Raw genomic sequence first — 25,279 nt, 5'->3', positions numbered from 1 at the left:
GACTTTCTAGGCAGTATATGTAAACCTATATATGCTAGATGTAAACCTCCCCATCCATTTCCATGCCGAGTGAAAGGGATAGAAATATGGTAATGTTCCTTTAACAGAACATTGCTTATGATGAAGACAAAATTATTAATGCATTTAAAATTATGGAAAATAGTGACAATATTTGTGCTTATTCAAGCACAGCAATGAAAAGAAAAGTTTAATGACTGTGTTTAGATGACTTGACCACTGCTTTTATTCAATTCAACTGCAAATATATACAGAATCTTTGCTGATATTAGAGGTGTCAGGAACAAATCTATAGCTGAATTCTGTTACGCTTCTTTTGCTGATTTTTAAATGCTGTAACTAAGAGCTTGTTTTATGATCCCTACAGCATCCAGAGCTGCAAAACATCCCAAACAAGAAGTAGGCATTGGCCTACTGACAGTAAACAGGTAAATAAAGCACTAGTATGTTCACATGAATCTAAACCAAAATATAATTGCCAGTCATATTTCATGGTATGAATAAGGTAAGGTCTGTAACATCAGCATCTGTAGGACAAGGATTCAACAGCTGAGTGAATTTTATCTTCCTGAGACAGAAGATAGGACTATGTAGGTCATTCCAGGTAGAAAGAGACCAGAGCATGCCCTGGAGGGCATCACTTTTAGCTGAGTCTCCTGGAAATATTTGGATGTAGAGAGGGAAATTAGAAGACACTATGTCATTTATGAGCAGCTCTTTATCACCTTGGAAGAATTTGGACTAAAGATACATGCCTGGTGCATTGCTTCATAAAGGTAGCATAGACTGTAGTGATAGCAGCTGAGTAATTCATAGTTCACTTGAGTCAATACTGAATAAATTCTCTAGGATAAAGACGTTTCCCCAGAAATGAAGATGGAGGCTACTGAATCTTTTTTTTTTTTTTTTTTTTTTTCTTTTTTTTTCCAGTTAGAGTATCTACCATGCTCAAAATCACAAGACTGATATCCAGCCTACGTAAAATACGGTCTAGGGACTTGAGTGGATGGGAACAGCCCTTTGAATATGGTGGTTTGATTTTATCCATGTTCACCTTTTGTGTTGGAAGTTGTGTCATGTGGGCTATAGTGTTCTAGTTTCTAGGTGGCTGCATGCCTTTACTTTGGTGGTTATAGGAGTTCCTTCACATGCTTTAGATTTTTTTTAATGGGATTTGGGATCCTCTGAGATGAGAGGTGTTATCTAAATGTAAATTATTCCATCAGCACAACTCAACCAGCACCCTTGAAACTGATGCTGCTGCATTGCAAACTTGTAGAAATGATTCTTTTTACCCACAGCATTTCAGGATTTTAATGGAATTCTTAAAAGAGGCAGAATGATTTTAATGTACAGAAAGCAATTTCATCTTGATAGTCTCAATAAGCTTTTATGTTTGAAAGGACCCAAGCCCTTTCTGTTGGTCATCCAGCTAGAATTACTCCTTTGAACTTCTGTAAGATTAGTTAATTCTTTTTCCAGTTCTGCTTCCAGTCACCCTAATATCCTTTATATTTGGCCTCAAGCAACAAAGTGAGTAAAGTGAAAGAGGCACACCTGTACTCAGTGACAAATCAGGGAAGAACTCGCTATGTTAATTTATTTTTTATTTTTTTGTAAATTTGTTTTTAAGTTAGCAGTACAGTTTGGTAAAATTTTGTTACGGCCAAACAAAAGTGCCCATCAATGATCTAATTTCTTTCAGAGCTTGTCTCATTAAATCTAATCTGGCTTTTGTTCCCGTATGGGTGTCTTTGATCTGCCTCTGGAGAACCACATATAAAGTCTCTTCACTTTATTTATAAGTTCTACTCATAATCTACCATTCAACATCTAGCATTTGTTTTTGTTGCAGTTTAGAAATTCACACCTCTGAAACCTGGTATTTTGCTATACTGAAGATGTTGAATCAAACCTGAAAGTTCTTAAACATATGATTGACAGAAAGATAAACCTAAATGTAGACCTTTATTTTTTTGTAAATAGAGCAAAACTATGTTCCATGAAGGAGGAATTTGCCACCAGCAGTCTGTGTCTGTGTGCAGTGCAGGATATTTGTAATTATTTCACTGGCACTTTGAAAAATAGAATATCATCTAACTGGCTGGGCTCATGAGATAGGCAAACTGTTAGCAACCTGTAAAAAACCTCAAAAGAGGGATGATATTTGAAGAACATTTAACATATAAGAAAGAGTTTTAGCAGCAACATCTGCCTATGGCAAATGCAGGGATATAGTTAGCCCTTTCCAAAGCTCTCATAGCTCCAGGCTCAAAGACTCTGCAGAGCAGTGGCTTCCAAAGGAAGATGAAGGACCACTGCGTCTAGTCCTCAGCTAGGCAGAATGCACATCATCTGTGCATGTCCTGGCACCTTGTATCTGCCTAGAACAAATTGAATTGGTAATTTTTCCAAACACTGACAGATTCTAGCATGATTTTTTTATAAAAAAACTTTGAAATACTTTTATAGGAAGCTAACCTTTATGTATGGCAATTCGAAACTTTCAATTTCCCTACTATTAAATTCATTCTGGCATTTTCTAAAGTTTGACTGCATTAATCTCCCTGTATCCATCTCTCAAGAAATGCGGCAGCACAAGGCATATTTGTAGAGGCCCATTACCACTTCCACCATGAACAGACCTCCAAAGTGCAGACAGAGGAAGAGGGTAGAGGATTTACTAGTATGAAAAGAGCCTCCCAACTGTTCTCCCTCTCCATACCCTATATCTTTGACTTCTCTAAAAGTAAAGCAGTAAAGAGAAGAATGAATTATTTTTTGATAATAAGTCTCAAGAATTCACTATCAAGGCATCTGTATTGCCTGATTTTTTTTTTTTTTTTTTCCTCTCTTTTGTCTTTTGTGGTTCTCATAGATGGTACCTCAATAGAATAAAAAAATCACAAAAATCTAGATAATCATCCTTTTACCCGGCATCTATGCAGGCTGAAACAGAACTCAAAACATTGCTGCAAGGAGTCTGCCTATCTCTAGGTGATCTGGTTTTGCTAACTTCAGTTACTCCTGTGGCTAGCAGAAACCTCTGGTAGCATCCTACACACAGACGGCATCTTTCCCAATACAGGTAGGACTTTCCCTTTCTTCCGTCTTTCACAACAGCAGCTGAATAGGTGTGGGCTGCAGAGACCTTCCTGCTGTTGCACGAAGAGGTTGCATTTGGAAGGGCAAAAGTGGAGATGCTTCATTTGGGAGCAACTGTTTCAGCAGCAACAGCAGCTGCAGCAGGTCCTCCAAATGCTATTTCACTGGTGATACTTCCCACGTTGGGTTAGATGGCAGTGCAAGAGGAAGCTCTGGATTGTGAAGCTATTTGCTGCTCATACAGTTATCTCCTGCTCTATCTGGTCAAAGACCAGATCCAGCCCATCTGCTCCCTGTAGGATCCACATGCTCTAAACTATTCTTGAAAATTTCTGTTTACTGTGGCTCTCTAGGAAATCTCAGTCAGTATTTATAAAATATCCTTACATCTAGAGATATTTTTCTAATATTTATCAAATCTACCTTCCTTCCTTCAGTTTTATCCCATTACTTCTTGACAGTGTAGACAAGCAGAACTTTTTTTTTTTTTTGGTGGTGGTGGTGGGGTGCAAATCCAGTTCTCTCAATAAATTTGATAAAATAAAATGAAGATTTTATGTGATCTCAAACAGTGGCTACTATGCCAATCACCCATGAGATACCCTCTCTATAACTGCTACATAAGGAGAGAATTCACAATAAATAGGATGAGAGGTTGGCTTCTTGGTTTGTTCAATTCTAGTTTCCTTTCTTTACGTAAAGTGCTTAATAGGTGTTTTCATCTTTATTATTGGTTACCTCTCCTGAACCAAATATCCCATATTCCTGTTATTCATCTGTTTGCAGGATGAGAAAACAAGTTTACTAATTTGATAAGGTCTTGGTTAGGAAGGAAGATTTGTAGTGTCTTTTATTGGACCAGCTGTTATACTGGAAAAAAATCAACATGGTATTAGACTCAGGGTTCCCTCTGTCAGAAGCCATTTCAGGGCTTCTTGGATCTTATTTCTAAACATTATAATAGAAAGAGAAATTTCTAGGAATTTCTAGACACTCAGAAGCAAGGAACAAAACAACCATAATATGAGTTTTCCTTACAACTAACTCCAAGTCATGAATAGAGTTATATCATGAATTCTTACATTTCTTTGGGGGAGCACAGATTAAACACTGCTTCTTTACAAAGATTTTCACACACATAAAATGTATAGATATCCAGATTTCTTTCTGATCTCAGAGGAAACTCACATTTACCAGCCTACTTTCTGGCAACCAGTTAAAAAGACTTATTTTATTTATAAGTAATTATTTTTAAAGAATGCATTCAGATGCAACACGAGATGTTGCAGACGTTTGCTGCCTGTAATCTGATCATGCATGTCAGTCAGATTGTTACCTATATTCTGATCATTAATAAAATGAAAGAACAAGAAATGGAGAATGGCTCTTTTGCTTAATGGACACACCTGAAAGAGTCCTGAAGTTGCAAACTATGAAAATAAGGGCAGAGTTTAAACAAGCCTGATTCAGTAAAGATAGACTAGACTCTTCTAAATAAGACAGCCAGACTCTTCTAAATAAGAACATTTTAGAGTACAGTTTAGGGAAGAGTCTATTCTCATCTTTCTAGCCAGTAACCAGTTTGTCATAATAATAATAATAAAATCTCTTTTGACGGTAACTGTACTAAACAAGTGAAATATGAAATAGAAGAGGAATTGTTCCTTATGGGGAGAACACCCTGAAAAATCCATGGGGGTGTAAGTGACATCCTAGTGTTTGAAAAGAAAGGAAAAATACCTACACTATGCTTCTTTAAATAACCTAGCTGACTCCTGTTATTGTGTTTGCCAGAGAAAAAAATTTGGGAAAGAAAGGTGAATGGGAAAATTCTGATGAATAGGGACTAACTAGTTTGGTGATTAGTGCATTGTGAATGCAACTGTGTAGACCTAAATCTAAACTGGATTTCATGATGTCTTCAAGAGCTGAGGAATGTGAAGCTCTGATCTTTAACAGCTGGGAGAAAGAAAGCAGAAGGCTTTCCTGTTGATTTGACTGAGTCACCTGTCATACTCCTCTCACCTATGAACAGACTGCCTGTCTCTTCTGTCAGATCATTTCCTCCTCAAGCCTGATACTGGAGCTATATCAGAATGTGAAACCACATTTGCTATGTTCATCATCTTTGTACTCCTCCTCCCAGGAAGAACTTCTTTAGCTCAGTCTGCTGAAGGTGTATGATTCTGACTTGGGAATCATAGACTGACATATAACAGAAATAAATTTGAACGATGGGGACTACTATGGGAGCTCAAAGGCTCTTACTATACACCAAAATGTCCATATCAGGTAAATCAAAAGCCAAAGTTAGGTTTGCTATCAGAAGTTAGGATAGTAAAAAACCTGCAGATCTGGCTTTATGCTTAGCTTAAAATAAATTACACTCTGTAAATGCATTTTAAGAAGTCATAGTTTTGAAAACAAAATCTGCAAAATATTTATGAAAGTAAATAAACAATAAACAAGAGCTGGGACACAATCCTGTCTAAACTGAAATGAAAATGATGTTTCAGCATCTCAGTCCTACCCATGAGAGAGTTTTACAAATTAACAGGATGAATATGATCATGTAACAATGTCCTCACCAAACATGGCAAGGAGCTGTTTGAAAGTGTCTACATGCAATGCTGTTCCCATTGGTCTCATGCCATGCTCAGCAGGAGATGATAACCTGTGACCAATTCTCCAACACTCACAAGTCAGTTTTCTTACTTAGATTATTACTTTGGCTTCTTAAGTACACCCTGTCACTTTGCAGATGAAAATCTATTTGTATACCTCTTAGTAAAATGTAAATTGCTTGAGAGAAAGGAATACTGCATCTTTAATACTACAATCGGTTGTAAAATTGACACTTCATATTAGCATAGGTCATTTGGGACCTACTTTACAATCCAGCAATCAAAATCACTTTATATCCACAGTACTGCGATGATGATATTCTTATAATTCCTTTTGAAAACGTTTTAGGTTTCACTGACAGTTCTTATAAGCAGAAAATCCATTTTGTCATGGTGTCTAAATTCTTAGCCTTTTTCTCTATGCTGTTGCTTGAGGTAGAAAAAGATGTAAGGAAAACAACAACCTGTACTTTTTAGAAATTACTTGGAGAAATTGCCTTGCTCATACTCTAGGTCAACAACTAGTTTGATGATAAAACATAATAATTAGTAGTTTCATAATACTGTCTTACTTACTAAGTGAAGGCAGGCATGTCTCACTGATATCAGAGACAGGAACTGGTGAACATAAAGTTTGAAATATACGCAAAATTGAACATAAGGAAGATCTGAAACTAGAATCTTGTTTTCTGGACTCTGTCCCAAACCCTTTACCCATAGAAAAAGAAAAACCTACTTTATATTTCTATAATACTTCGGATTGCTATGTATTTCACACTACCATAGTACCAAGCATTACACTTACTTGTTTGCAATTAAATATGCCTCCACACACATATATATTTTCATACACTTTAAAAAAAATGTGAAACTTGTTAGATTGAACGTAAGCCAAAATGGAGAAAAATTAGAGGCTCCCTAAATTGAGTTCAATTGTGTAGACCTTCAGCCAACAAACAAAGACTAGAAAATTCTGTTTTGCTGTAGACTATGCCAAAGACCCCTCAGGTGATAACTCATTCAGTTCTATACACCAGATTTCTTTTTTTTTTCTTTAATGTCCAGTGAATACCACATTTAGGAAGCCCTGATGGCCTTAGTGTTTTTCTGCAAAAATGGCATTTTCAAAGTTACACATTATTGGTCAGAATAATGTTTAACAAATCTTGCTCATTGCTGATACTTTCTATTGTATATGTTCTGAATACCTGCAGTAATATTTTAGAGCAAAGGCAGCCTGTGAACATGTATTAAAATGTCTGTCTGGTACCTTTATTCTGAGCAAGAAAACAACCTTATTTCATGAAGGCATGATGCTAATACATTTACTATTTACACATTTCACAGATGTTGGTGGACTTTGCCTTTTGGTTCTTTTCCAGTTTGTCTGACTGGCAGAAGAAAAAAGTTACAGTGCATAAGACAGACAGATGATGGATTTGAAATGAACTTGGGGAATTCAGTGTGGTCAGGAGAGAAGTTAACATGTGAGATTTTGAAGAAGGAACCTCTGTCCTTCCAGTAAAAGGTGTATCTGTAATTGTCCAGATTTCACTTTTAATGAGAGCTTATCACTAGCTTATCTCATTCTTCCTACCAGCATTTCTGTGCCACACCACCAGTCCTGGACTACAACACTGATTGAAGAGAAATAACCTTACTGCTGTAAAGAAAGGTTTCATTTTGCTGTTTTCTTTAGAGGACCATAAAACCAAAATTCTATTACACATTGTATAAAAGGAGAAATACTATAGCACTATGATTATCAACAGCTCTGTGTCCCCTGTTTGAGTGATGTATGCCTATGCAGGCCTCTGAACAAAGTTGGTTTTAAACTGTGTGTTTATAACAAGTGCTGTTCAAAATATATGTAAGAGTGGATAAGGAGAATGTATAAAGGCAAAAATGTTAAATTCAGGAGAATGAGTTCTATGGAGCTCCAGTTACTGCTGTAACAACTGGTGCATAAAGACTCATTTTCATTAACAGGATATTCCTGCTCTGATGTTTCATGTTAGAGCTTCTGTGCCTGACTTCCTTGGTTATCAGCAGAGTCATAATGCTGACACAGTACAAGGACATATTTCTCTCATAAGAAGAAAGAAGTCAAAGGATTTGCCTTTAAGACATCTCAAATGTGCAGTTGGGTGGAAAAACGCAAAATAATCCAGTTATTTGAGCAGGTCTTCTCCTCAATTTCTGAGTTTGGCAAAAAAATGTTTAGAGCAGAAAGCTGCATAGGTTCTCTTTAATGGGGAGAAGAAATAAATTAAAACAAACAAAAAATAAGGGATGCAAACAAATAAGAAGAGATTTAGCTGCAGAAAGGAATGAGGAAGATAGAAGAAAATATTTTCCCTTCTTTTAGGCAGCAATTTTGTAGGATGTAACATCATCAACCTTGGGAAACACTTTATGCTCCTGTTTGGATACTTTGAGCTATTGTGTGCAGCTGATGGCAGGTGACAGGAGATGCAGGTGACAGCTAAGAGCTGAGAGCTGACAGAGAATAGGTAATGGGTGACAAAGAATTTTCTGAGGAGCTATGACTTACAAAATGCAGTGGTACTCTACTTTTGAACTAATGCATCATTTGATTCATCTGTATTGGTAAAACTGCCTCTACAAAACCATTTTCAGTGCAGTAGCAGTAGTCTTTTGAAATTCATATGTGATTATTAAAAATTGAAATCTCCCTATTGCATAAGGTCATGTAGGTCCTTCATATGCCTAGGGCAGAAAAACATTTCTGTAGAATGAAAATGGTCCTCTTTTGTGGTGCTTTCATGCTTGGAAACCCTCTCTTGCTATCATTAGGTAGGGATGAGCATATCTAGCGGCTAGAGCAAAAAAGCCTGTGAATCAGGCTTCTTGGATCTAGTTCTTGCTCTCAGCTTCGAGTCATGTCAATTGTGCTTCTCACACAACTACACTGTGATGCGTAACATACTTGTTTCCTTGATGGGGAAGCAGCAGGCTTTGATAAGGTCCTGGTGAGTGTCGACTGCAGTAAGATCTTCTGCTAAAAGGTTCTGTAGAAATTCAGAACTACGGCTGTATGAAAAAGAACTGTTTAATAACAGTTTCACTGTGAGACAAACAAAAAGCTAACACTACCTCTTTCGTTTAGAGTTTTCCAGGTCATGGTTGTTCACTTCTTTGCACTATTTTTAGAAGACGAACCTCTTTCTTTTCAGGTCTTGCCAGAATATAAGGCAAACTTGCTTTGAGATAAGAACTACTTAAACCCAAAAGTAGCTGAACTTTTCCTGTACCCTTAAAGAGTATGTCTTCACCAAAGACAACCAGCCTGACACAGCCATATGGCAGGAAACTAAGTGTGTATTATCTTGAAACTTTCTCCCATGCACTCAATTTAGATGACAATTTCTTGACTCAATAATGGATTTCCTGCCTGTTGTTTCTCTCACTTCAGGAAATGTTAGTACTATGTAGAGGAAAAACAAACAAACAAACAAACAAAAAGCAATCAAAGGCATGGTGAATTGAATTTGTTAAAATGTGTGCCGATGGCACGTATGGAAAAAAATGACAGTGACATCGAAGGCGTTTGGAAGCGGTTATTTATGACCAAGGGACATGAATGACTGCGGAAGAGATCTAGCTGGGAAATGTTGAATCAACACTTAGAATAAATGTCTGTGGATGTAAGAGTTAGAAGAGAACAGATTAAAGCTTTCAGGATTATCCTTAAAATCAGGATACTTGGAAATCTGAGGAGTGATTACTGTAGTCTTGCTTTACATCCCTCACTTTCTTGTTTCAGGCATAAGAGCTTCGTGCTGTTAATTCTGATTTTCGCTAGGTATATGTCTGAAGAAGGATTGTGTACAACTTTCATTTGCCTCTTGGACAGAACTCAAATGCAATTAGGTCTTTTAAACACAGGTTTTAGCATAGTTCCATGATTCTATGATTTATCATAGACTAACGTGTGCGCCTGAACACACACAGTAAGAGCATAACATGTAACCCCGGCATAACATGTGCGCCTGAACAGAGAAGCATATGCCAGCCAAAGACTAGAGTTTATGTTGGTCAAGGAAGTAAGCAGAAAACTCATAGAAGGCACCCATGAATAATAATGGGTGCCTTATTATTTTGTTTAAAAAAACTGTAACCGAAGAATTAAGGCCAAGGCACCAAGGAACCCTTGCACCAACCCAGTGTTTGTGACAATAGCATATTTCCTTCTGAATATCCCTTTGCGTGCTGGAGAAATTTGTACCTCCCATATCATGGATTGGGATAGTTTAGGTTTATCTCTGTGTCACAGGGCTCAATTAATATAAAATGGTTTATCTGGACTAGTCGCAGTGCAATATTTTATGTGTAATTGATAAAATAATTTGGATTAGAGAATAAGTAATTTCTAAAATGAATTGAAACTGGTATGTACAAGTAAAAACAGCTATCAACAAACTCTCAGTTAAAAACAAACAAACAAACATTATTTTTAAGCTTTGATCTTATTAAGTATTAAAGCTCTGGAAATTTTAGAATAACAGTTTTTAGCTAAAATGTTCATTACATTAAGAAATAAATTAGTTAAACTATTATTCTTATTGTGGAAGATATGTGGTATATTCTTTGGGGGTTGTAATTAAATGATCTTGAAGGTCCCTTCTAACCCAAACCATTCTATGATTCTAAGATTAAAAACATAAAAAAATCAAGATGGACATCTTACCTCAGTACTGTTTTGAATAGATCTGCAAATAGTGCCTGTTAGGATTATAGGTTTCTTTCTAACTACCAAGGACAACATCATAACTTGTCAAAATTGTTTTTATAAAAGCAAATGATATGGAAATTTCTTTTATAAACTTCACCTCAAAGTAAAAGTAAGTGGAACAATTTTGTATTGATAATTTCACATCCTCTTATTGGTTAACTATGAAGAGAAGTAAGACATCAAAATATAGTAGCATATATACTGTTCTTCACTAAGGATTTGGGTCAAAATGAAGAGAGCAGAAATATCAGGAAACAAACCTGTGAAAGTCAAACTTTAAAATCTAGGAAGATCTAGAAAATATGTAAGTGTAGATTTTTTGAATAGTTTTTAATGATTTATGTTAACAGGGATTATAGTTGCTTTCTTTAAATTACAAAATCTAATTAAGGAAAACTATGTTAACAACAGCACATTCATAGGCAAAAGCTTAAAATATTAAATGGCCAGCAGGATGAACAGGATTTTCACTTACGCCTACTTTCATAAATAGCTCTTGATTTCTCATACAGCTCATACGGGTCAGGTTTTCGGGGATCAAAGGCCTCTGTTGAATCGGGAAATGAACTCCTGTGAAGAGTGGGTGGATAGGGAATATTCTGTGGTAGAGCTGGAGCAGATAGGCTTGTTTGCGGGCTGCCTTGATTCTCCCATCGTTCCATCATCTGGAATAAAAACATATAGACAAGAAAGGTGTTTTGCAAAAATGGTGACTGCTACAATCAGGCTAAAGACAGTGATTTCAGTAAAAGGTAAAGTATTTTATAAAATTAGCAAATCCATTTGATGTCTTTTGAGACAAATGATGTATATTGTGCTGTTTATAAAATTATTTGTTGAAATTTACTTGTTAATTTTTTGCTCATGGGAAGTTGTGATCTTCCTCAGATAATATGACCCTGTGTGGATTAGGACCCAACATTACCCTGCAGCATGTTGAGTGTCTCTTACAGAATACCCTGAGCTATTGGAAAGCATTCTGCTAAAGGGAAAATCTGTGTGACTGTAAAGTTATAGTTATCAGATTCATCAAAATATATAACTGAACATAGAGTTTAATAAAGAAATGCCCAGACAGGGTTGCAACTGAACAATCTTAGTGCTGTATCTTTTCAGAATGCATGTAAATACCTGGCTGCAAAGGGAGAAACAGGTAGATTACTGTAACTGCAAATAGAATTTAGTTGAAGAAAAAGAACCAATGAAAGCAAAATTGTTAAAGCACCTATTTGAGCAACTAGTAATAGTTGAATGATAAAATTCAGAAGAAGGTTGGCATTAATCTGATGAAGACTTTTTCATTTCTTGTAGTTTCTTTCCCATATCAAAAATTATATTGCTGTCATCCAATCAATCTCCAAAGCACAGGATAAGTTTTTCTACTCTTCCTGACAATTTAGAGAGAAATACACAGCAGTGTATTGACTATACATGAAAGCTACCTCAATCCAAATTTTCTCCAAGATTCCCTTTAGTGGTCTCTGAAGCACATCAATCTAGAAGGGAATATGCATTGTGAAAAAGAAGACATGGAGATATTGGGGATTTTTCTTTTTGAGAGAGTTGATTAAGTTCAACAAAACACAAATGTTTATCCCAGGAAATGAATACTTGACTTTGCCTGTGACCCCTGCTGAAGCAAAGCTAGAAAAGCCTCCAGAAGTGTGCTCTCTCACATAGCCCATCAATCAGTTAATTCCACTAAAAATTACTGTCAGAACCAAACTGCACTGCAATTCAGTATCACTGGCTTCTAGTGTTGTATCAGCAGTGTCTTATCAAAGATGTTTGCAAGTCTACAGAAAATCTGCTCTACAAATTCTGATTATCCTTCACATTCAGTTCTGTGGTTCAGAAAGTACGTGGCTCATCAGGTGAGCTTTAATCTCTAGCCTGATGTTTAACAGCATCAGGCTTTTTCACCAAGTATTGTGTGGACTACAGATGCTTTAGAGTCCTTGTAGAAAATATGTTGAGCAACTATCACTGCACATCCCAGGTGCACTGCATATCATACTTCAAAATAGATTTTATCCATCTTCTGTTGTTAAGGACCTTATTCTTTATACCTCAAGCTATGCTTTTGTCAGATTTTTTTGCAGTAAGTAGGGCTGGTTCATTGGAAACTGAAGAAAAGAAGGATCTAAGTGTCTCAGTATCTCAGTCAGTCACAGGATGACTCTCGTGTGCTAGTATGTATTGGGTATGATATTTAAGTTAAAAAGGGAAGTATTAATATTATGATGAAGATATGGAATACTGTATTCAATCCTCACTGATGTTATTCAAGAAAGACACATTTATAGTGGGTCAGATATAGAAGACGGAGACTAGGATGTGATATAAAAGGACATTAAGGGTGTGTATATCCTGTGCAGTGAAGTGCCATATGGAGATACTTGAGTTGCCATTGAAATAGCTTATGTACAGGAAGATACCTCATGTGCATTCAGGTACCCTTTGCAGTGCAATAAATTTATTCTCTATTAGCTTATGCGGCAAGCCACATGAAAATCACAATAATACTTCCAATAGTGCTTCTAGCTCTGAAGGAATTACCTCATGTACATATAAACATATATACAGTATATAATTGTATTATGGAAACATAAATTCAAAGGTCTCCAGAAACAAACCTGATTATGACCCCTATGTCTAAGTGGGAAAGGAGAACTGGGATCAATAAAAGCTCCTTATGACCAGGAAAAATAATGCAGAATAATATTTAGGTTTTGCCTTCAGTAAGGAATCTAAAAATACAAGTCGATGAACCAAACTAATTATCTTGTTGCTATGAAGCAGAAAGACATCTGTCTATCTAGAACTGAATATTTCCTAATTTCTTGGACTGTAGCAGAGAAATAGAACACTTACCTCTTTCAAAATGTGAAAATTAATAAAAATGAAATATTTAAAGAAGATTTTAAAAAGGAAGAGGAAAAAGCAATTATCTGTGATGAACAAACTTCCTCCCTAGAGGTAGGACGAGAATATGGAGATCAGTTAGCAAAGCTCTGCTGGGTCCCATACATCTAATTCTTGTTTGCTGGTTACCTCTAAATCTCTATGTGTGAAATTAAAAACTGAGCAGTGAACACTGTGGGTGGTACTGCTAACACAAAGAGTTACATAAGCAGATAAAGACAAGGGGATTATGCCTCCCAAACCCATATTAGTTAGTTAAATAGTCAAGAAGTGTTTTGCAACATGAGTTATCACAATGCTAACTCATGTATAAGGTACTCTTGGAAATGAATAAGCATGGTACTGTGTGCAGTGTATAAAATCTAAATTAGGTAATAGTTTGGTGACATTGCTAAAATTTAATTTGTGTTAATATTATATTACTGACATCACATATAATAGAACACAGTATACATAGAAATCATAGGATTTCTGTCAACCCAGATTAGTCTGGGATGCTGAGCACACAGCTTATCTGTTCTCTTCCAGCCAATGGCCTGTGGTCCCTTTTTTGCTCTAAAGGAGAGTGGTGGGTACTTGTCACCTCTCCAGCCAGAGATGTGAGGGGGCAGCAGTAATCACCCAAGCAGAGAAGCAGCTCAGTTTGGGGCCATCTCGTTTTTCTTTCCTGCTACAGGGCTGTGATGTGGTGTCAGCAAGGCGTTGTTGCCTTCCTGGTGCTGTCTTCACTGCTTCAGACTGCCTGCAGACAGTGCTTCAGTGACACTTGGCTTCAATCTTATCTTCACACCATGAGTGTTAGAAATTCATGTCTGATTATTTCTCTAGTTAAAGGGGTGAAGACAGAGGAATGTATACTACCTTAAACTGGTTCATCACTGTGAGCTCTCATGCTGAGACTACACCAAATTAGGCTAGTTGTGTACAGTTAGCCCACATGCAGGTACAGTATCTGCACAAAGTGAGGCTACCTTATTTTGTGGTCCCTGCTCTGCTCAGACTGTTGCGTGAAAAATTGCATCACTCTGGTTGTTTCTCTAGATTCTGATTATTGGCAAGTGCTATCTGAATATGAACCACTATATGACTGTTTATATATCAAAACAGTGTAGACAATCATCAACATTATGCTGAACTTTATATATTTGATATATATCTAAAGAGGGGGAGCACTGCCCGTGGAGATCTTTGGCTTTTAATCTATAACAAGTAAGTTCCAAGTTCCTTATTTCATCACTATTTGCCTGAGATGAGAAGTGGAATGTCCCAGCCAGGTAGGAACCTTAATCTGGTGAGAATAGGCTAACCCTTAATAGACCCCCATGAAAATAAATCTGTTCACAAACATTCTGCTACTTTGAAGAATAAACTTATGCTGCTATACTGCCAATATATTGTGTCCATCCTCTGGCATTGTACTCAAAAACACCACAAACTGAAAGCAGTTTGATGAAAATGCAACTGATTAATTGCCATTTGTGTTTGACAGGATACAAAAATCAATTTGGGTTGCAATAAGCATGCCATTATCCAGTATGAGAGGATGTGAAGTTGTCACGATTCAGCATTAAAACACCCTAACCCAAAAGAAGAAACCTTTAAAAATTAGCTTATATATATATATATATGTAAATATATATATATAAGTTAAGAAATAGTGCTATTGTTATTCCTACTGCTGTTAGATACCTACAGGCAAAGCCAGGGCTCTCTTTTCCAGCAAAACGCCCCTGATGAGAGATAAGGAATACTGTAAGGTCTTTAAAAACAAAGAGAGAAAAAAAAAAAAAAAAAAAAGAAGAGAGAGAGAGAGGAAAAAAAAGCACAAAATAAAATAAACAATAATAATAATAATAGTAATAATAATAATAATAATAAAAAAAAAAAAAACAGAAAACAGAAAGCCAAAAATAGTCTATGATTTCTTTTCATGCTTTTAACAACTTCAAAATAGGATATAATTTGGTGTCAACAAAATAAATACAGTAATTTTTTATAGCCATAGAATACAATAAATCTTAATACTTTGGGGTTAAACGTCAAAATCATAGTCCTAATCTAACCTCTTATTTGAAATGGGACTATTGTTTCTAGATCTACTAATGTAAAAATAAATAACATTTGCTCTCAGGATATTTAGATCAACACATTTGTAAAACATAAAAATTGCCTGTTATCTCTTGCAAAGAAATTGCTAACTTAGCTGGTCTCACTGCTGGGGCCTTTTGCTGCCTTCTTCTCCAGACCCTTTTTGAGTCACTGCCTTTTTAACTTCTTGCCACCCATCTTTAAGTTCCTTTCTCCAAACAGCTGTTGGCAGTCTCAGAGTGAATAGATCTTCATATCTTATTAACAGGACCACCCCTGATTCTGTGTCTCACCCAGAGCTGGTGTAATGCTGAGAGGTGTCTCGTAAGTTGGGAACAGGTGGGTTAGATGAAAGTCTACAGAAATTTGCTTTGAATGATAGTCATCTTACAAATGCAAAGTATATAATTTTGAAAGGGAACTTACAGGCTTTGGAGTTTTCCATGGAGAAAAGAAACCTGAAATAAACAAAAAATAATGTTAGCAGATTTTTCTGGTGCATAAACGGTGGAGGATCAGTGGTGTCTATGCTCCCATTCTCATTCAGTTGTGCCAATAATATTGACATATTAGAAAATTCTGTACACACAAGGGATGAAATCACAGTCCACAGGGGATAAGTTCTAAGAAAAATATATGCAAACATATATATGCATATATATATGTATGCATGTGGAACCATTGAGATCATTGCCATAATTTACAAACAGCATGGAATTAGGCTGAAATTAAAAGAATGAAACAGAAGGACTTCCAATTGCCTTTGTGAACATTGGATAAGACACCAAATGACCTGATTCTGATGTGTCAAATGCAACTACACCTTTAAGGAGAAGCAATTCAGAACATCCTCTTAACAAAACCTAATAATAAAAAGAGATTTATTATTATTATTATTTTAGAGGAAATGCCTGGAGAAAAAGAATTGTTTCATCAGTTTTTTTATTTTATTTTATATTTTATATATATATATATATATTATTTATTTTATTTTATAACAAGGCAGCAAAGTCTTGGGAGGGTTGCTTGTTTTTGATACCATTCTCTTTTGTTATAGCTAGCAAGTGGTCAGATGTCTATCTATTCTAAACAACTAGTTTAGTTTACTCCACTGGGAAATAGGACTGACTGATAACTTTAATCACTGCCTTGGTGACTTTTGTGACTTTGAACTGTTGCAACTTTCAGATATTTCAAGCTTTAGATATGTCATTTTTTAAAAAGGAGATAATATGAAGCACTTGTAAACACTTCATATCTTATGCAGTACAAAGTTCAAAAAGTTAAACATACAAAATACTAAATAAAAGTAAACATAAAAAGGATGTTGGCTCATGTTTAAAAAATGTTTTCAGCATAACTTTCTTAAAAAAAATCATTCTCATTCTTTCTTTATCAGTAGATAAAATCTTATGAACCTTCCTAGGATTAAAAGCTAATGACAAAGATTTCTTTTGTTTTGTTGGAAACAGAAATGGAACTTAAATAGACGTTTTTAGAGGAAAGCTGCTCTTTCATTCAAAAAATGAATTAAGCTGTAATAGTAATATAAAAGTAATGAAGTTGATTTCATTATTTCTTTTTCCAAAAAAGCACTTGAGTGTTTTGCAGTGGCTGTTTCATAAAAACTGATAGTGCTTTGAAGCAAAAAGTATATTGTGAAAAGTAATTCTGGAAAAATTTATGTTTACTGACTGACATGTCTGGATAAAAACTGCTCTGTTAAAGACTAAACAGCTTTCCATCTGAAAATTCAAGCTGAGATAACAGGTACCTGATATAGATCTAGCTTGTGTATCACGTTCAGATTCTGTAGTAGAAAGTCGCTTAATATCTTCTTGGATGGTAGAAAATCAGCTACCTTTTTCTTATCTTTTCTTGTTCTGTACGGCTAATAGCACTGAAAGTTAAAAAATATATTTCCTCGAAAACTAAAAATAAGAGTTGAAACTTGCAAGGATGTTTCCCAAAAGGTATCTCAAATCAGTTCACTACACTGATTTGGTTATTGGGAAATATTGGTAGAGGTAACACTCCCTTTCCACTGGTATTGGTGCACCTTCCATAACATACTGTCAGCAAAACCAGGTCAAATTGAAATACATTTTATTTTTCCTGTTTATTTACTGCCTCTACCTAAAAATATGTTTTGCTGGACTTATCAGAAACATTTACTATAAAGTAAAAATATAATAATTATTAATGAGTCAAATAGATAATATACATGCAAAGTTTTTTTTTTTTTTTTTTTTTTTTTTTTTTTTAATCAATTAAAAGAAATCCAGTATTCACTCAAACAAGGACAACTCCAACATATTAGCCTGAAGACTAGGGGCACAGACTGCAACATATAATTGACAACATCTACACCCAAATCAAATAAAAAACAGTATTTATTCACACAGCATGAAATTATATTAACAAAACAAATGGGTATAGGATGCCACAGAGGCAGAAGATTCAAAGCAAAATTTTAAAAAGGCATTGGATATCCATGTATGTATAAATGCACATTGGAAGGCTAAAATCTCTAAAGATAACATACCTTGGAAATGATATTAAAACTCATTCTTCACATATAAATTCAGGTATTAGACCAAGGCCCCATGTAAGATGAGACAGTCTCTTCACTAGATACTAGGTACTAAATGAACCAAGATTCAGTTCCATAAAATGAATGCTATTTTTGTCTTACATGTATTTCATGATATTTTCAGTTTTGCCTCATATAGCATGTCTCAGATGAACTGTATATTTTTTTCCTAATATAAACAAAGTATGACTTTATCAGTTACTCAACATGAGACTGATTATGGATCATTCATGTGAACCATACATGTCCAGAATTATAATTGTTTAAATATATATAGGCATTGCTGCAAATTCAACTACTCAAGAGTATAATGCATGTGTAGTACATTGTAACAGAAACTTAATGTGGAAAAGAATAAAAACAAACAAAAAAAAAACAACACAATTTTATTTGGAGTCTGCATGCTCCATTCAACCTTTCACATTTTAATATTGTTCTACAGAACTACTGGACTGAGTCGTATATATGTAGAATAATAAGACTCAGAAGCTTATCTGAAGAACATATCTTAATTGTGTGTATTTAGTGTATACTCAACCTTCTGCAGCTACATCTACAGCTGGCAGTGAGAAGCAGTGAGAAGCAGTGGGCTTTCATTTATGATATGTCCACAAAAGACAATGGAACCCTGCCTGTCTACAAAAGGCAGTGGGACAACACCTGGCAAACAGGCAGCAATCCATTATTGATTTAAAGGCAGGACTGAAGTTTGTTCTTCTTTCAAGAACAAAGCTGAAGTTTGTTCTTCAGCTTTCAATTTCCTTGAGTATTAATACAGTACTCATACTGCTTGACATTCTCATCAACTTGTGTCTAAATACACATGCATACTGGATAAGCTCTTACAACCTCTTTACCCCATTACCAATTTTCTACTCCTCTCCCAAACTCCCAACCCTCTACTGTCCAGCTTCTTGTGATGCCTTCTATAAAAACCTGAATAGCTGAGAATATTATGTATATATATATACGTATAAACACACATATACATAGATATAATGTAAAATTTCAAATAATAAAAGCCAACTTAGATCCACTGGAAAATAATACAAGCAGTTGATACTTTCCATTAGTAATTTTCTGCTCACTCTTGTGCCTGACAACCATCCCTTCTCATAAAATCTTCCCTGTATGAACAGTGGCTCACTTTCTGAAAAATCCCATTTTCTGTCTATTCATTTGAAATAAATCTTTATTCACACCCTTGCTAAAGGCAGAAGCACAGGTCTGAGTTAGTTTCAGAATGAAGAGCAGGGTTATTGGCTTCTGTCAAAGAGCAACCATCACCACTCACTCAGGCAGATGCTAGCAGGAAAATACTATGGTCACCACTCAGTATAATGTAATGTGTAACCATGTGAATATAAAATATGTAACCTCAGATACTTCTCCAAAATTAGAAAGTAATTTTCAGAAAGTAATGATTTATTTCTAAATGTTGGCCACTTAAACTATACTAAGGTACAGCAGCTGGTGGTCAGCATCTTAATAGACATTGTAATGGTTTAATTTTAAATAAATATTAAGGTACAGTAACAATCATGCAATCTTTAAAAATCAGAACCACATTTTCTTGTAAAGCAGTGTGTAAAAATATTTTTGACATTGTTTTTTATTATATTTACCACCTTTCAAAATGAGCTTTCCTGGGAATCAGAGCTGTGACATTGTCTGTGTTTTAACTTTACTAAGAAACACCTCTAACAGAAAACACAAGTTGGATTATAATGCATTTTGAAAAAAAAGGTATATTTTTTCCCAGATCAAGACAAATTCTGACTTCAATCTATTGTATATTGTATTTCTTTTTGATGAAGCAAGCTGTCCTATAACAAATAACAAACCATTTCACACTCATTGCTTCTGTTTCTTATATACAAATTTAAATATTCTTTTGACATGAAAGATGATTACAGATTTCACAGGTCTTACATTTCAGCCAGTATTTTTTGTTGCAAAGTTTGGTTTGCTAAAAGCAGCTTATCAAACAGGATTTAGAACGTTTCAAGATAGAATCATAACTCTCTCTCTCTCTCCCCATACTAAAAATACTAGATTTGGCATCTTTCTTAATGTAAGCAATACTAAACCAGCCTATGGTTATTAGTCTATTAGTTATTAGATTTTTTTTCCCCCTAAATATTCAACTCCATTCTTTTCCAGCCTCAGTTTCTTCACTATTTTGTATTGATTCCTGGGAGACTTAAGCTCTTGTAAAGTCACACGTAAACAACGTCCGTGTCACCTAACCACAGGACCTTTAACAGTATTTGTACCTGTGGCAGACATGTATGTACAACTAAACTAAAACCTGGGAACACCTTGATATCTGCAGTGACAATGTGTGGCAGTGCTGCTGTGAGGAACTCAACAGAGTCAAAAATAAGACCTTTTTATCCGAAGTAATATTCAGGGCACATCATCTTCCCTCCACATCACTAGTCTCACTGATGATACAGCAAGAGTTTAGCCCATTAGATTTCATAGGGCTTATTGTTGTTTTATTTATTTTTAATTTTTCTTTTGTCTGTGTGTTATAAAAACCTTGCTGCATATGGCTTCCTGAGCCAAGCTGTCCCAAGCACTGCACAGACCTTTCTCACATAGATGTTTGTAAGACAATGAACAGATGGCTGATAAGCACTCCCAAAGTCCATGTGATGACACTTCAGCAAAAATTCTCCATTCTAGAATAGATAATGTATAAATTTACTGTCAGAGTAGATTTTTTTCCATGTTTTTCCTTTCTTTTACTGGGACTTCTGAGAGGTCTATCAATTGGCTACACTGGGCCTTAATTCCAGAGGTGTCAGGTACTCATTTATTTCAAATGGCTGTGGGAGTGTACAATTTCTCTGAGAGTTCAGGATTATGATATACACTTAGAAGGATACAAGGAACCACTTCTTACCATTCACATGACATTTGAATCTTCCTTCTCTATATTTACATTTTGTTGATCTGTGCGAGATATGTGTGGATTAGGTGCACATAACTCAGGCTACAGCTGGGCTAACTCATTAAGACACAAAATATTCTCCAGCTAAAATTCCAAAAAATAGTGATGGGAGAAAAAATGGCTTTCTTGTGAACATAAAACAAAGACATAACATTAATGCAATTATTCTCAAACATTTTCCCCTTTTCAGGAAAAGAAATGTGATCAAGGAGAACAACTATATTCAATTAATTTATACAATATAGTAATCATAACCTAAAAGGAAACAATGGTTTTAAATAAATGAAAATAATACTTATGAACAAAAGCAGGTAATAATAATAAAAGTTTGAAATGATCATGTCATATTTAAAATATCATATGATGTGTAGGGAATGGCAATTGGTAATTCATTTTCTGATAAAATAAATCATTACCACATCATATTTTCTCAAAGGCTTGTCTTTTTCAAACAGTTTTAAGTATCTAGCTCTTACTTGGGCAACAACAGAAAAATGATTTACCTTGAAATAAAGAGTAGGTGTTAGAAGACTGAGAGCTTCAAGCACAGTTAGCTAGTCCTGTTGTCAGCCGTACTTCAGCTTGACGGTGTCATGCTGTGGAGGATCCATTTGGTCTTTGGTTGGGATGAACCCCGATGCAATGGGTCAAAAACCAATACAGCCCACATCGGGGAGATATGACTGAGGCTTCATTGGACCCACAGTGCTATATACGATTAAACCTAGTGTCTTTTGACTACAGCTAGCTTCCTCTGAAGTAGGCTACACAGTGACAGCATGGCAAAAAACTGATGTAGCACTGTGCTGCACTGAGACAAAGGCTGGTCACAGCCTAGTTTTACTGAATGCAGGTTCAGATTAATAAAGGTATGAGAAGTATGCTTGTCTTTTTTAGACCTATTTACAGATGCTCAGAAGTTATTAATTAGCTTTGCCTGAAAGAGATTCACAATGGTAGAAAATGATCCTCAAAATTTACTTTTGTTTGCATTGTGCTTTGTGCTCTACCAATCCATTGCTCCTGATCTCAACCCAAGTGAGACAGCACTAACAGAAATAGTGCTCCAGTCCAAATCAGCATAGTTTTTCATTCTCTTCAACCCATTACACCTGTGAAAATGACTCAGAAGAATGAATACATTTTCTACCCACAGAAAATCTATCATATCCAAGGCAGGTCAGCTGGGTCTTTCAACCCCATCAGGGTAGCACCTTCAGTGGCTCGTCTCTTCTCCACGTAACTAGTAGGCATTGTGAGTCCAATTCTGTATTTCATCCTTTCAAACTTCCACCTTTGGGAAATTAAACCTGATCTCATCTCACTGAAGTCTATAGAACTGATGTGAAAACTTAATTGACTGTGAGATCAGATACTAAATCAATATTAATCTTTTTATACATACGGAACACTTTTTATGCAGTTCATGAAGTTTCACTGACCTACAATTCTTAAGCAACAATTTTTCAATAATATTCAGTTCTGCATAAATAATTAGAAAAAGGAGAGCTATTCAAAGTCATGAATAGTAGAAGCACTTGCTGTTCAAGCTCTGGCCCTCAGTGGTCACCTGCATCTATGAGAATATCCTCTAAAATACACTAGAGAATCTCAAGCTACCTTTCCATTTTTGCTTTCATGAATAGCAAAGTGTTTTTGTTAGCTAGAATACAGTCATCAGAAAAGGTCAGAAGCTGGCATAGTAATAAGTTAATTTACATTCTAATGGACATACAGCTATTTATTTTGCTTGGCTCCTGCTGCTCTGTGCATTGCTTATCAGTGAGAGATTTAAAATAATTTCTGAAACTAAAAACAACAACAACAAAAAAAACACAACAGACTACATATAGTCTCCTTCAGATTAATCTAGATGTGAAGCAGGGAATTTCTGGATCATAGTAAAAATAGTGCAGAAACAAATGCAACAGCTTTTGATGCTTAAGTGTACTAGAGGAAAAATAACAAAAATTTACAACATTTTCTTGAAATAAGCAGTATATTTTTGGAACAAACACCTTTTTATGTTGTCATCAAGAACTTATTACTTTCTACAGACAAAGTTTGGTACTAAGCACTTAGGAATACCTTTTAAGCATTACTTTTAAGTATTAAATACTTTTAAGTGTATATATATATATATATATATTTGGCAGCTTTTATCAGAACAGTGTTACACAGTTACAATTTTATTTCCTTGTTGATAGCATACAATATTATCTAAGGATGGCCATGTCCCAAAATAGAGAAAATGTAGCTACAGTAAAATTTGAAACAGATTTTACTGGGACAACTTGACCTGGAATGGAAAAAGATAACTTAAGAACAGAGGAAAACCTGTCTCTTGCCTTTTATTAGAGAAGATCCTACTAAAAGTTCAAATCGTTCAGTCCATATGCTAGTTTGTGGTTTGCAACTGCAAATAGAACTGGATGAATTGTTAATTTCCTGACTGAAGTGTATAAAAACATGCTTTATGTAAATACTAACCCAATTAGCTGGAGTCTGCATTCCTTGGTACTAACACTTGAAGACTGAAGAAAGATCTTAGCAGTTTGCTCACAGGTTGTAAACTCTGCTGACATCTTGAAAAGGTCAAGGGCATTCTTCTGTACATACAAGAAAAAGAACCTTTTGCTTGGCAGAAAAAAATTTTCCCTGAAGAATCTCGAGTTTTGCTAAGGTGTGTACTCTGATGACTGCTGCCAAAATCTTTGTTGCTAGTTCACATGTCCAGCCAGGCTAGGCATTACAGTCTCTGTTGTACTGTTCTAGTATTGCATGAGCTAACAATGCCAAGTAGTGCCCCTTCTTGAGCAAACACATTGTGGCAAGCAACTATCCCTGAGCAGATCAGACACAGGAAGGTGAAATGATTGGTATATGTCACACACACTCAATCAGCAAGATAATTTAGAACATAAATTGCATCTTCTGAGTCCTGACAGCTCATGACTGTTGCTTCCAGATTGGCCTGTGAGTTTTGCTATTCCCCTAAAGACTCTATACTTGCTAAGAACATGACTGACACCTCAGCCTGACTTTACTGAAAGCTAATTTAAGCTGCAAAACTAACTTTTCAGGAATACTGCACTGCATTCTCACAGAGCTCTCTTGACAGTCAGAAACTCTGCCTAACTGTGCCAGCACTTCCGCTCTTTTGTGTGTTTAAAATCTTCACCAGTTTAAGCTTTTACACTTTCTAAGCACATTAGAGAAACCTCAGTTTACATTATGGCATGTCACTTGGATGAGTATCAAGGCATGTTCCCGATATTTTCTATTAAAATGCAGATGGAGCATGAGGTGTTTGTACACATTGTCCTAAAGTTCTTTTCATGAAAATGCATGCACAAATAGTCTTTGGCAATTGTGGGAGACAAAAGTACAGCGATTAAATATTAAAGGCATTCATTTGCTTGTATGTGAGATTCACATTAAGACTTGGATGAAAAGGAGTCACAAGTTATTTAGTGTTGACATCTATACTACCGGTTCCTCCTCTTCTCAATTCCTTCATTGAATCCATGTTTTCTCCCAACTACCCTGATCCTTGGAAGCCTGTTCCCAAACTTCCACACTTTGTTCTTTGCTCCTAGGACTTCTGTCTCCAAGTCCTGATCCTGATTAAAAAAAAAAAGAAAAAACAACTGATTCTGAAATAATGATCAGAAAAATCCTAAAAAAAAGAGAGTAAAACTAAATATAGGGAAATGTCCTTGGTCTCCATGACTATTTCTAAATGAGAGACCTTGCAATGTGATAATCCACTCCAATGGAAGACAGAAAGCCAGCACAAAGGAATTAGTGATGAACCGTGCGGCTGAGGTTGGACAGCAAAGAACCCAGCCTAGAAAGGCTTCAGCTAACCAAACCGAGGTGGCAACCTCACATGGAACTAAAAAACTGTCTAGACTCTGGTGATTGTACTGAAGAGTTATCCAGATATTATATCAGTTGCATCACCACCTACTGTCTTTTGCGTTGCAGTATTTAACCTTCCGGCATTGCCAGCTGTGACAGAGGACCTATAGGTGGAAGGTTAGATGGAATACCCTAGGGCATCTCAAATTTCATTGGATGCCTATATTTATGCAGTCTACTGAAGCCCCCATTAACCATCAGTGAACACAGACACATGCCTGCATCAAATTAGAATAGAATTAGAATAGAATAGAATAGAATAGAATAGAATAGAATAGAATAGAATA

The 25,279-nt window shown here is 35.7% G+C and overlaps 1 protein-coding gene and 1 long non-coding RNA gene across 18 annotated transcripts in view; one reads left to right on the top strand and one right to left on the bottom strand.

Annotated features, from left to right (window-relative positions):
- Positions 1-25,279, bottom strand: part of MAGI2 (membrane associated guanylate kinase, WW and PDZ domain containing 2) — a 775,806-nt gene that overhangs the window by 78,072 nt on the left and 672,455 nt on the right. For 15 of the 17 annotated variants that reach the window (XM_035346387.1, XM_035346542.1, XM_035346777.1 and 12 more), the window contains 2 exons: positions 15,943-15,974; positions 10,979-11,168 (listed from right to left, as the gene is read on the bottom strand). In XM_035346387.1, the coding sequence (XP_035202278.1) occupies positions 10,979-11,168; positions 15,943-15,974 (222 nt within the window). The remainder of the gene's footprint in view (positions 1-10,978; positions 11,169-15,942; positions 15,975-25,279) is intronic. The other 2 variants (XM_035346461.1, XM_035346704.1) reach the window with 1 other exon arrangement.
- On the top strand, positions 5,026-17,861 carry LOC118179044. The gene is made up of 3 exons (XR_004756358.1): positions 5,026-5,165; positions 8,220-8,225; positions 17,849-17,861. It is a non-coding gene; the product is annotated as an uncharacterized LOC118179044 (long non-coding RNA).

The sequence above is a fragment of the Oxyura jamaicensis genome, chromosome 1 (genome assembly GCF_011077185.1).
Source record: "Oxyura jamaicensis isolate SHBP4307 breed ruddy duck chromosome 1, BPBGC_Ojam_1.0, whole genome shotgun sequence".
Classification (NCBI taxonomy): domain Eukaryota; kingdom Metazoa; phylum Chordata; class Aves; order Anseriformes; family Anatidae; genus Oxyura; species Oxyura jamaicensis.
This window is presented reverse-complemented; position numbering and strand designations above follow the sequence as displayed.